Source organism: Glycine soja, chromosome 12, assembly GCF_004193775.1.
Source record: "Glycine soja cultivar W05 chromosome 12, ASM419377v2, whole genome shotgun sequence".
Taxonomy (NCBI): Eukaryota; Viridiplantae; Streptophyta; class Magnoliopsida; order Fabales; family Fabaceae; genus Glycine; species Glycine soja.
In genome coordinates this window covers 7916976-7930708 of record NC_041013.1, presented here as the reverse complement: position 1 = coordinate 7930708, position 13733 = coordinate 7916976, and the positions used below count along the sequence as shown (strand labels likewise).

At 33.5% G+C, this 13733-nt stretch overlaps 1 protein-coding gene across 2 annotated transcripts; it reads right to left on the bottom strand.

Moving 5' to 3' along the window:
• Window positions 1-7267: 7267 nt before the first annotated feature.
• On the bottom strand, window positions 7268-12934 carry LOC114380001 (BEL1-like homeodomain protein 1). 2 transcript variants are annotated; one of them, XM_028338873.1, is made up of 6 exons: window positions 12579-12934; window positions 12142-12224; window positions 11024-12047; window positions 9503-9873; window positions 8972-9032; window positions 7268-8556 (listed from the first exon to the last, which is right to left on the bottom strand). In XM_028338873.1, the coding sequence occupies exons 3-6, from the start codon at window positions 11996-11998 to the stop codon at window positions 7738-7740; spliced, it is 2226 nt and encodes a 741-aa protein (XP_028194674.1). In that variant the 5' UTR covers window positions 11999-12047; window positions 12142-12224; window positions 12579-12934; the 3' UTR covers window positions 7268-7737. The 2 variants fall into 2 exon arrangements, with proteins under 2 accessions (XP_028194674.1, XP_028194675.1); XM_028338874.1 differs by lacking the exon at window positions 12579-12934 and adding an exon at window positions 12357-12466.
• Between the last annotated feature and the right edge of the window lie 799 nt (window positions 12935-13733).

Genomic DNA, 13733 nt, shown 5'->3' with positions numbered 1-13733 from the left:
ATCACATGTTTTGCATAACTTTTTAATTTTCTTAAACCTATTTGATTTTGCAATATGGAAGTGATAGGTTTTATTAAACTTTTTTGGGCATTAAAAGATTACATGAACAAGAAATTCATGAAATTATCCAATACTTTATAAATTCTACCAAGAAGTTGACATAAGGATAAGAGATAAAGATGAACAAGAAAAGTACAGAGAGGTTCGATCATAACTTGTGATCTATGTTCAATTTCTCAATTAATCTAAGACTAAGATTTCACTATAACAATGAAGTTATTTACATGCAACTTCACATGAACATGCAAACACACAAATGTACAAGATTCTTGACACACTCAGGAAATTTTAACCCATTCTTGTAAAAATTCTCTACTAGATTCTTTGAGAAACCTACTCAAAGAGACACAACAATGCTAAAAACAAGATTAAAGGATTGATATCACTTGGTGTGATGTATCAACAACACTTAATTTGTCTCTTCTATTAGATGACTTTTGAAAACTTCTTAAAAAATCTATTGAAATTGTATTGGATTATAAAAAATTAATTGATCTTCTCTCATAAATCCAATTTTGTGGCTCATTATTCTCTCAAGAAACCATATAAACTAATTTCAATAAGAATGATTATGTTTTTAGTCTTCAAGTTTGTTATTTATATATAGTTAAGAACTAGAAGAATCGATAATTTTATTGGGACAATTGATTGTTTAATCTTTGAAACACTTAGGTTTTAAAATGATAAAGATAATTTTGATTGTTTTCAGCTATAACCAATTATATTATTATTTGAGAAAGTTTCATAATTTCTTAAGTTTTTCAAAATCACTTTTTAAGCTTTTCAAGATATGAATCACTGATAACTGTGAAATTTGAGTTAATTTGATAGTCAATTTTGGCTAAGAATGATTACAATTTCTTCACTTTACTGTTATTTTTAATGAAATAATGAAGAAATTAATATATGTTCAATTTTTTATCTGCAAAAGTTAAAAAGAAGAAGATTTCGAGTGCTTTGAAGGAAAATTAGGACAACTCGCTTAGCACACAAGACAAGCCCAACGCGTCTTCTCGTTTAGCGGCCAGCTCACACTTAGCATGAAGAAGGCCCACAAAGAAGCCCAAAGGCGCGCTTAGCGTGATAGCCTGCGCTAAGCGCGAGGTCGCATGGAAAGTAAGCAACCTTAAGCCTATAAAAGGATTAGGAAGCAAAGGAGAAATACACACTGATAGACACCGAGACTCAGAGCTCTCTAATGAATACATCATAAGCCTGAGCATCTCTAATAGGGGAAACCCTCTTTCTATGTCCATTATGTCCTTCTCTTCCTTTATCCATTCCTCTTCTTCTATCCACATCGGCCCCTAAAGTGTAAAACATCTCAGGTCAATGAGAGGCTAAACCCTCATTTGTTGGGAGCCTATGATAATTGATATTCAGGAGTATAATATGCATTAAAAATAGATGAAAATTAGCAATGTGCCTTCATTTTTTATTGCTTCTTTTTGAGTAAATCATTAGAAAGTTGGCTTCCTATGAGTTTTACACAGTGGAGGTCTTGATATGATAGTTTATACTGTTTTAATTTGAAATTTTATAGATATCAAGTAAGGGAAGTTAAGAGGTGAAGTCTGAAGGCTCGCGCTCAGCGCACATATCTCGCTTAGCGAGTTTAGCCGCTCAGCGGAATGCATCTGCCTAGTGCGAAGAAGAAACCCTAGAATCTGCAGCCAACAATTTCTCACGCCTAGTGCGCAGCCAGCTCGCTTAGCGCCCAACCACTTACTCGCGCTTAACGCAACCTACGCGCTTAGTGCGTATTCGTGGATTGTGAAACCCAAGAGGCTTTAAGGCAGACAGAAAGAAGGGAAGATGGGACATTTTTTCAGAGAATGAAATAGTAACCCTAGAACCTAGGCTGGAAGAAGGCATTCACCAGCCCACCATTTCCTCAATTTTCACATCACACCATCCACTTTCCTTGCTTTTTCCACTTGTAGTTTTAAGCTCTCCATGCTAATGGAAGGTTAAACACTCCATTGTTGGGGAGTTTTCACCGAACCATCTTGATGTAAAAACTCTTATTATTTATTTAATATTATTACTATTGTCTTTGCTTCTTCATGTGTGTATTTTCATGTATTTGGTTTGATCATCCATTTATATGCTATGTTAGGGTTTAAGTATTGGAAAATGTGGTTAATCCTTAGAACTTGGTAGAGCAGCTAAAATTCTTCATTTCTACGGATAGTGTGAAGTAATTTAGTTATAGCTTACATCTCATTCGTCATGCGGTTCACTTAGTTTGATTTCTTTGAGGAATAGAGAACGAAACTAGGAGGATTAGACTTTTGCATGTGAGGAATTGCGGTTAGAGTAAATTTATAGCTGTATGTGACATTTAGAATAATATTAAATAGAGAAAATTATTACAATTACGTCAAGAGAGGTTCCGGTAAGGAGCTCCCCGACATAATCAACCATGTATTTACCTTCGTTCACTAAGCTCGGTGTTTATTTCTATTATTCAATTTTAACATAGAATTAAATTATGGTTTATTTCGCAACTCAAATGATTTACTAAACTTCATATAAATCCAATTATTAATTGCATATAAAATGAATACACATTATTTGAGTACAAGAAAATCCCTGTGTACATGATACTCGGTCTTACCGTTTTAAATTACTACTTAGACGAATTGGTGCACTTGCCAATGAGTTAACAGCTTGGCAAACCAACTCTTGTAATGTAACTCTTTCTTATTATTTATTTAATGCAGTACTATTTCTAGTGCTCTTTTATGTGCCTAATTGTTTATTATGGTATGGTCATCCATATAGTGTTTAGGGGATAATGCATTGAAAGATGGTTATTTGCTAAAGAACTGGGAAAGGGTATCTAAATGAAATCATTACTAGAAATAGATTGATATTCATTTAGCTTATTTCATGCATCTCTAATTTTAATGCGATTTATTATTTTTATCTTTGTAAAGAAAGTTGGGAGAGAAGAATAGATAAATTAGTCTTTTCATGCGGGAAACTAAAGATAAAGTGTCATAGTAAATGTGGGTGGAAACTGGGATACCATTAGATAGAGAAAATCATTAACATTGTATCACAAGTAGTTTTGGAATGCTAGACCCCATCATATTTAAATTTTAAATTTATCTTTAAGCATCATTATCTTTATCTTCTACATTTCTTATCTTTTACTTTAAAATCTCTTATTTATTTTATCTTCTACTTTTTATCTTTAAATCTCTTATCTCTTTACATTTTTATGTTATCTCCTAATCTTCTATTTTAAATTTCTTATCCTTCGTATCTCTTACTTTCTTTAAATTTTACATTTAAATTTCTTATCTCTTGCTTGTAAATTGGGTTTGCATCAATTTAAATACAAAAGTTCTTGTGGATTTAACACTCAAATTTCCAAGTACTTTACTATTTGAGACAATTTGATGTACTTGTCAATGAGTTAAGAATCACACAAATTGCTTTTTAAGTCATCATTCATGAGGTTTTTCTAACCATATGAGCACACACTTAAGCATATATTAAGGCACTTAAACAATAAACACATTGCAACTTGTGACTTCTCTAAAGAGGCCTTCATCAAAATCAAAACTAAATTAAAATTATACTCCCAAGTAGGGGTGGGTAAGCGGGCTGGCCCGACTCGTGTAAGGCCTGCATTGGCAGCGGACCGGGCCAGCCCGTCCCGCACTCTTGCACAAACTTATTATATTGGTCTGTCCCCGCCCCACAGATCCCGCGGGCCAAATGGGCTGATCTGCAGGCCTGGTTTTTTTTTTTTAAAAAAAAAACTACAATTTCAAATTAATATATTTTTTCTCTTAAAAAATAGTCAATTACACTCAATTATATATATATATATATATATATATATATATATATATATATATATATATATATATATATATAGAAATTCTTAGTAAACCTCTAACAAATACTTAATTACAAAAGTTAACACAACCAAATAAATTTTCAATATAAATACAAAGAAATTTTGGATTGGGCTTTTAGGATTAATAGGGTATGGGTTGGGCTTGGTTGGTGATTGCGGGCCAACCTGTGGACCCCACGGTCCAAACTCACACAACCCATGAATTATGCTGGACGAACCCAAAATCCTGTATAACTATGAATTTTTTTAAAAAAATTGGTCTATGGCCCACACAGACCGCGGGTCCTATGGGCCGGTCCATGGACATGAGCCCGTTTAACCACCCCTGCTCCTAAGTGTGTGTTTGGTTGAGTTCAAACTAAGAATAAATGGGAGGAAAATTTTAAAAACTAGTGTGGGTCTAATATCTCTTTCTCTCTAATTTAGTCCAAATATTTCTTCTCAATTTCTTTCCATTCTTTTCTCTTTCACATAACTGAACTCACCCTAAGGGTGTGTTTGGTAGAGAGACATAAAAAGGGTTGAAAGTGTGAGGAATGAAAAGAAATGAAAGTGAAGTTCTTTGATTGATATGAAAGAAAGTATAAAAGAGATGAAAATTTTAAATTGAAGTTATAGGTAAATAATAAAAGGAAAAAGTAAATAAAATAGAGATGGAGCAAATGTTCATTTTACCCCATTAAGGTGCGATAGAATTTTTTTCCTTTTTAACTAATTGAATGATGTTAATCGATTATGCAAATTACATAATCAATTATGTAACTTGATCTGAGGTCACCAGAAAGCAAAATTTGAGAATCAATGACCATATAATCGACTATGCTATAAACATAATTTGTTCCACTGCCAGCCTCAGACCAACACGACCAAATTTGAATAATGCAATGGATACATAATCAATTATGCTAATATCATAATCAATTATATAGACAACCTGATGAGGGTGTAAAAAGGGTCAATTTTGGTAGATGAAAAGTTATTCTTCTATATCCCTCGTGAGTAGTGCCTTTCATCCCATTTCATCTCATATTGGAGTAAAAGTTTAAAGGCATGTGTCCCACCAATTTTTTAAAACTTTCATCTCTCTTTCACTCCCACCAAACATTCTCACTTCACTCCTTTCACTCCAATTAAGCTAAATTCACTTTTAACACAAATTCACCCCTTTAAACCAAATACTACCTAAGTGTTGAAATTGTTAAATAATATATATTTTTATTATTTTACTTACCTGAAAGAGTAGTTTACTCTTATTACTTGGTGTCTTCTATATTTCTCTTTTGTCTCTCTTGTAACTCAGACTTTCCATTCTCATTGTATAGAGCTGAATTTCTTCATCTCTCTTTGCACTGTTTCCTTTCTTCTTCCTTTTATGCATGTTCAATTGTATTTGCTTTGTTTACATAGATTTCCTCTTCAACTTTTTTTTAAGTCAAAGAACGAAATTTATTAATAAAACACAAGTGAGGCACAAGTAGTACCATTTTGGTCATGTTCAAATACTACAAAAAAACGCCTAGAAAAAACAGTTGATATAGTACACTGCTGCTACAAAAACATGACAGAAAATAATACCCTCCGAAACGGCAACTTTAACATAACATTACACCTTCCAATCCCCAAAAAGCAGTCACCTAGCTATACTCTTCATGTTATCCAAAAAAAAAAGAAGCTATACTCTTGCTCCCTATACGACAAATTAACATACAACTTAACCCGAGATTAATACTTAAAACTACACAAGGCATTTGTCTTTAAAATTATAAAATAAGAACTAAAATAAACATTATTTAATAATTTTAATAACTAAAATAACAAATTTATAATTTTAAGACTAGCTAACTTTATTGAAATGTTTATATATAATTTTAAAGACTATATTTATATATTATTCGTTTTCTTATCGACCTAATTTTAAGTGTGCTAAAGGAGAAAAACCAGAAGATTAAAAAAGAGGAGAGGGAAGAAGTCCTACCTCCTCACAAAGTAAATATTTTTTTCTTAATCTGCAATTCAAAACTTAGCTTTTTCTAATTTTAAGGTATAGGTCAAATGAAGTAAGGCAAGATATTGCATTTGATAAGTAATTATAGGCTTGTGTCTTCATTTAATTTGTCTCTTTCGAGTTAGTTAAAATAACTCTTATGTGAATATTCATTGAATTTTAAAGTTTTCTATATCTTGAATTGAATTGAGACATTTCTCTTGGAATTTTGTTAAAACAAAATCCATAAAATCTTCAAACGTAGTATACATAACAACAAATTATCCCTTTCTAATCTAGCTATGATGAGTCATAACTCGCTTTTGTAAAGAAGACATTTCAATTGTTTAAACTTTTAGAATTTTAGTATCTCCATATAAGTCATTAATACTTTATTACAGTTTTAATTTGTTTGTTTATAGTATTAGAAATATGCGTGTAGTTATATAATATTATTTTAAATTACATAAATTATGATAAAGAAATTATATAAGTTTATCATTAATAGTACTTTTATGGCAAGGAACAGATTTTAACCTTTTCCTTAAAACCTTTAATATTTGAAATTCTCAATGAATCTTAACTAATCCAAATTGAGTCAAGATCGAGGATATAAAGATCTCTTAACCTTTATTTGTTTTTATTTATAAGACCTGAAATTAAAATACCTTCCTTAAGGGAATTAGTTAAACCACCTTGACACTTAAATCAACAAACATACATTAATTTTAATTTGTACATCAAATTGTAATTCCTCAACTATAACATAAAAATATTAAGAAACTAAAAGAAAGTGTTGACACGGTTAAATTATATACATTAAATGGTATAAAATAATATTGTTTTTACTTTGAAATTATGACAATTATTAAGAATTTTTATGTGTGTATAATTACTCATTAAAAAACGATCTACAAAAATATATCATGTGGTCATATAAGAAAATATATGTTTTTGCCAATGGTGTTATCTTACTCTTAAATGAATAATATATAGTATAGCGTATTTAATATCGTATGTATACTATTTAATTTTATTTCTTACGTATTTTTTTTATCTTTTTTTTGTATATATACATGTTCAAAATACTTTTAAAAATTGAATTGACAACAAACTTTATCTCAAAATTATTGTAAATCTGAACGTTTACTTTTGCTTACATACAATAGTCGGTTACATATAAAAAAAAATAGTACTAATTAGCATGATAATTCGTCCAGTTCCCATGCATATGATCTAATAAATTAATCATCCAAAATTTATGTACGTCCATGTGTCTTTCATGCACCCCCACCTACGTCCATGTATTAACCGCAAATGCAGATGCACGTACAGGAAACAAAAAGTACATGCAATGAATGAATAATTAATTTAACAAAGTAAGGCATATAACTCCAAATCCAATATATAATACATTACCTATCCAAACAAACCATTCAATTCCTTGTATTGTACCTAGCTACTTTTCAATACCATATACAATATACCTTCCCCAACTCAACTTGAATCCTTAAATTAAACTAATTCAGAACATGTAAATCTGAATTCCCTGCAAGTTCATAATCTTGAACCAGTTTCCATCTTTATACATGGAGCAAGTTACCATAAACTTCTCCATTTCTTTTATTTCTTTTTTTTTCCCCTCCTGTTGCTATTCTTCTGCTAAGTTAGTGTGTCGTAACACTCTGAACTGCATTGTGTTTTGTGGATATATAATATATTGCAACATCAGAAAAAGAAGAAAATAATTCAATTCTTTCGTGGGGTGTTCTTCATTGATTAATTATCCTAGCTAGCTAGTTAATTATCAATTCTTTTAAGCCACGAAATCCCGCAACAACTGCGCAGCAAACCTCTTTCTGTTTTGAATGTCAATGCTCTCATAACTGATACCTGAGTGAGAAGAAGGTGGGGTAGTGTTGATTGCACCACAAAACTCATCATTTTCACTGTTTCTCATTCCCAAGTGCATGTTCTGTGAGAGGAATCCATGTTGGGTTGTTCCTGAGAGGGAAAGGTTATTCTCAGTACTGTGTGGAAGTCCAAGAGTGAGAGAAACACCATTTCCATGGAACCTAGGAGCAAGTTGCTCTGTGACATGATGATGAAACCTTCCAATGTCTTCCATATTGGGAAATGCTCCAAAACCCCCACCATGGCTTTCAATGCCAAACTTTGTTGTTGTGTTGTTGTTCTGGCCTTCTCTAGTGATATTATTTGTTTCTCCATGATGATGAGGCTTCATTTCCATGTCCACTGAAAGAATGCTACCTGGAGAATTCTGATGCATCTCAGAAGTGCTTTTTGGCTTGTTTGGACTTTGCATGTCAGCAAGATGGAAACCAGATTGGAGTGAGTTGGAATTGGAGATCTCTGTTGGGGAAGTGGTTTGGTTGTTCTTGAAGCTTTCTGCCTTTGATTGGAGAATGTTAATCTGATCAAATCTCATTGCACCTGATTCTTGTGCAGCAGCATTAGCTTCTGACCATAACTCCTTGCTTGATTCATTTGATCCTTTTGTGTTGTTGTTATCCTGGGAGCTATTGTTTGGCTCTTGTTTTACCTCTTCCAAGTACATTTCTTCTACCATTGGCTTCCATAGCCGAACTCGGGCATTTATAAACCAGTTAGATACCTGTATATAATAAACTTATCAATGTCATAAACCTTCCATAACCATTCATAACTTCCATTTCTGAATATTGTCAAAGGACCGCAAAACTTATATACAATTCCTCAATTCTTTAGGTGTCGTTTGTTTTGTTATCTAATTGGAAATTGAGGTTCTATCTTAATAATTCACGTAATAAAGATTTGTATTAAAGGATTATACAAATTATCGAAGTGAAGCTCCAATTCTAATTGAAGAACAATACAAGCACCTAAAGAAGTGTATCTAATGTTTTTGCATTTATCTGAAGCATGAAAATTATTATCAACTCTCACCAATTCTTCCTCAATGAGATCCATTCGAAAATGGACTTTCAAATTGATGTGCAAATATAGCATATTAGTGTCACCCTTAAAGGTATATATGGAATGAAATATACCTGGCTCCGAGTAAGCCCAGTTTGTTTTGCAAGCATAACCTTATCGGAGTCCTTAGGATAGCTGCAGGCCACAATTAGAAACTCAAGTTGAGCCAAAAACAAAAAAATATAAACACACTTTGTAATGTTTTCTTTCTGTTACCTAAGATTTATTAGGATTTACCCGACTAAGTTATAACTTGGTATATGATGATATATAACTTCGTATGATTTAAATTTCAGTCAATAATACTGAAAGCTGGTATCTTACTAGAACATATAAAGGTTGATGAATCATCTTCAATACTATTATCTTGTATGGATAATTTTTTTTGTACACATGTTTAGATGAAGAAAATAAAATAAATTAAAAAAAATCATACGTTAAAATCATTCTTTGAGAAGTTTATAAGAGAGCTTATGCATAAATTAATGTTAACTTTAAAGAAAATTTAATTCATTTTATCTTTTATAAGTGTTTAATGAAAAGTTTATACAAAGATATATATATTCGAGCTAGTAGTAATTAGATGTTGGATATGAAATACTTACGGGTGCAAGAAATGTTCAAAAAGCCAAGCACGAAGGACAGAGACAGCACGTTCAGGCAAGCCTCTTTGGGGCCTCCAAGCGTTGTGTTGGATCATTCCAAGCTGTAATGCACGTTGTTGTCTCTGTTGATGATCAACATACCTTAGCCTCGAACCCTCTACCTTAACTCCCAGGCAATTATCTTCACCTAAGGTCTTGCTAGTTGTCTTGATTTGTGAAGAGATTGCATCTTTGAGACACCGAAATTGCTTTGAGATTGTCTTCAAGGCAAGGGCCGTGTAAGACTTTGCCGCACCAACACCCGCTGCTTGCTCAAACGATGTTAGCACAACTTGCATTTGGTGGTGATACTGTCTGTACCTTTGCTCCACCTAGCAAAGGTTAAGAACAAAACACATGTTAGTTAGAATAATAATCGCTATAGTTTATGATATGGTTTTGTAGATTGGATAAAGATGCATGAATACCCTATGTTATTTAAGACTTTGTGTGTGAGAGAGACGAAAAGAGTGTAAATACAAGCAGTGATATGATATGATCAAATCAAAGAGATAAAAGAAAAAAATATTATCAAATTGGTGTATCATTACACTGCTCCAGTTAGTTGATTGAAAGTGCTGAATGAATAAAAGAATAATACAAATATCTTAATATTATTTTAAATATTTCTTTCATATTTTCTTTTTTATTTTTCTTTTTATCACAACATAAATTCTATCATGTTTATATTTTTTTTCCACTCCGGATGTAATAGCACATTAGCTGGTTCAGGTAACATTTTTAAATAAAGAATGTTCTTGTGATGTGAGGGTAATTCGGTGAAATGACGTACTCTAGATGAAAAATAGGACCCATGTGTGTATTATTACTTTTTACGTTTTAACAGTTTTCCTATCTCTGTGAGAAATTGTATATTTTAATGTACAAAATTTGAATTAAAAAAAAAGAGATACGCAATAGGATGAATAATAATGAGGAAAAAAATATTTTGGAAATTGTTATAAAAATTTATTATAGCAATAGTAGAACACATCAATAATGGGTTCAGACTTTCAGATATAAACGGGAAACTGAATGGGCCCAAACCCAAATTATTCTCTGACATTCATCAGAGAGCGAATGTGACTTTTTTCTTACCAGTTTCCTTTTCCCTGAGATCAAATAATAATGAGAGACAATCCTGTCAATTTCACAGTCCCTCTTGCAATGTCACATTCTTTATTATTTTTCTCAGTCCAACAGTCAAAAGCTGAATCATACAAATTTTATTCAAGTACTGAATCAACGATGCCAGAACTGATGAATAAGTGACATAACATCACATAACCCACACCGCACCGCAAGGTAGCGATAACATACTCAAGTACAGTAGTACTTTCCACAAGATCAAAACCAATGCATTTGTAGAGTGCACGAAGAATCATAAATTCTTGGAAATCAATACCAAATCCCAAAGCATCATTAAGTGGGAAGTTTATCATTACGTGCATCTATATTTTATAAACATACTGTTAAATATACCTCATCGAGCATGGTCACAAGCTTGGACTTCTTCATCTGAAGCTCTTGTCTCTGTGCTGTGCTGAGTTCAACTCCTTGTTTGGCTCGATCATTATTCTCCCTTCCGCAGCTCGAACCATCGCCAACCCCAGAAGTGGATTCAATATTCCCTTTCATCTTCTCCTTCTTAGCCCCTTCCATAGATTCCTCCCCTTTGGAGATTCCCTTGCCCACATTCACAACTTCATCAAGAAGCTCCTGTGTTGCTTTCAAATACTTGGAACCCAAAGCAACACTATGCATACTAGAAACCCCGTTGTGCAAGCCCCTCATATCATCGCCGCCACCGCCACGGCTCGCCGGAGAAATAGCATGAATCTCCCCAGAGAGAGACCTATATGGTGTTTGTTGTGAAGATAGGCTCAGTGACAAATGATTAGGCCTGTGGAATCCAATCTGCGTCGACATGACACTGCTGGCAACACACCCCATGTTACTAGATGGGGTGTGTGTCGTTGCTGCCATGATATTCAACGCAGATTGATCAATTATGGAACCCCATAAGTTATAGTTACCACGAGATGCTGTCACCGTTGAGGTGGCGGCAGCACCACCGTGGAAGCTGGAGAATTCGTGTTGTCCGAGGAACGATGATCGAGCGGGGTCGGTGGCGGCAGCGTTGGATCCAAGGATGTTTGAAGAGGGAATGGTAACCCCAATCAGGTGATGTTGTTGTTGTTCACGGTGGTTGTTGTTGTTGTTGGGAGAAGGAGGTGGCGGCGCGTGGGAGAAGTTACCAAGGTTGAGCGCGTTGGTGGAAGTGGGACTAGTGTTACTAGTGTTGTTGTTGTTGGGATTGACGAGGAGCATGTTTTGCGTTGGGTGTTGTGCCGCGTCAGAGTACGGTACGTAGTTTGGATTCATAAGGTAAAGTGTCTGCAACCCTTCAGCGGAGGAAGGGATTTCTGAAGTGCTGCCATGAAAGTACGTCGCCATATCCACTCAAACAAAATTCTCCTTCTCGTAATATCCGTACGAGAAAAACCTGCTCCGATGATAATGATTTATAGCAATATATATGATTAGTCTTTCTTTCTCAAAAGTCCATGTAAAAAACGGGTCACGGAGACAAATCAAACCTTCTTTTTCTTTTCTGCTTGATTTTGTGTGTGATCTGATGAACACATCAATTAGCCCTTGATTGTTTTTTTAGCCACAGATCCTAAGAAACAAAAACAAAAGACACTCGTTTCAGTTAATGAATCCGATGAAATTACCTTGAAAGGAACACCCCAAATGAAAAATGAAACAAAAAACATGAAATATGAACACTTGCAAGAAAGAAAAAGAGAACCTTTAGGAGGAAGGAGGGAGGGAGGGAAGTGGTTGTTGAAGAGAGAGATATATAAAATACTTATACACAAGATATCTTATAAGAAATTAAGGAAGAAAAATGAATAAAATAAAGTACAAAAATCAATCGATGGCATCAAAAGGGTATATGTATACTATATCTATTATCTCGGCTGCGAAATGAATAAATTAAGGCAACCAATTTTTTTCATTGTGTCCGTACCATTCCTTATTAATGATTGGTAAAGGAAGATCGAGCTACGAGGTTGGGTTTCTTCTCACACACACACGAGGAAGAGATAGAGAAGAGAGAAGAAGGGTAGATAAAAGGGTGTTGTCTAGCTAGACAAAGTGTCTATCATCGCGGGGCATGAGAAGCAAAAGCTAGCCACCCTTTTGCTTTCAAAGGGGATTGGGGTTGGGGACTTTGTTGGAGTTTCCTGGCTTTGCTGTGTTGTGTTATGTGTGTCTGAGTATTCTCTCTGCATTTTCTCCAAGTGATTTTTTTGGGTACATAAATTTATGATATTTGGAAAAGACAGCTGGTGGATGAGTGATGAGTGATGAGTGATGAGTGATGTGAGATTAATATAATTGTAAAGTGTGGTCCGTTTTATAGTTCCTAATAATAATAATATCAAGAGAATTAATTAGTCTGCCTAATTAACTTGTATTTATGAACAATAATAGACAGCTCAAGCGTAATTTTCTTGTTTCGTTGTACACTCTCACGCCTTGTGTTAGCTATACCTCTCTGCATCTTATATTCTCCACAGTTTCTTTTCTCTTTTTTTTTTTCTGTTTGGTATGCATAAAAATTAATTAGCAGTCTTCATGTACGTATAAAGATCCACATAAAATTAACCACTCCTTGACCTTGTATAATTTATAAACCAAACACCCTCACCACCTTCCAGCACGCACTTGACCAAAAAAAGTTTACTTCACACAATCACGTTCTTGATGATGAAATTCTATATATATATATATATATATATATTTGGGAAGTGGAATATTAGATGGAAGACTTAAACAAAGAAAGTAGCAAGAGAAGGGATTGATCTTGATCGAAATCTGACCCTTGACTATTCGAACCTTAGGATAATTTCTGCCCTTTGGTTTCTATGCTACTTTTCCTTTTCACATTTATCCTTTTTCTAAAATTTGTAGTTTTAAGTCTATGTTCTTTTCCCCTTTTTTTCTCTTTATTTTGTGGTTGGAAACAAGAGTTGCAAGATAAAACAATATAATTAAAGACTAATAGGAAACATATAACCATGCTATACCCTGGCATGCAGTGACGGATCCATCTATTGGGTTGTGGAAGCTATTGTCTCCATAAGTTTTTTTATTTGTATATTTACAATAGAAAAAAATT

Excerpts from the sequence above, each read along its gene's own strand:
- LOC114380001 (XM_028338873.1), bottom strand. The coding sequence starts at position 11,998 with ATGGCGACGTACTTTCATGGCAGCACTTCAGAAATCCCTTCCTCCGCT. Across the intron at positions 9,874-11,023 it reads TTGTGACCATGCTCGATGAG|GTGGAGCAAAGGTACAGACA; the intron begins GTATATTTAACA and ends AACCTTTGCTAG. Across the intron at positions 8,557-8,971 it reads CTGGGCTTACTCGGAGCCAG|GTATCTAACTGGTTTATAAA; the intron begins GTATATTTCATT and ends TATTATATACAG.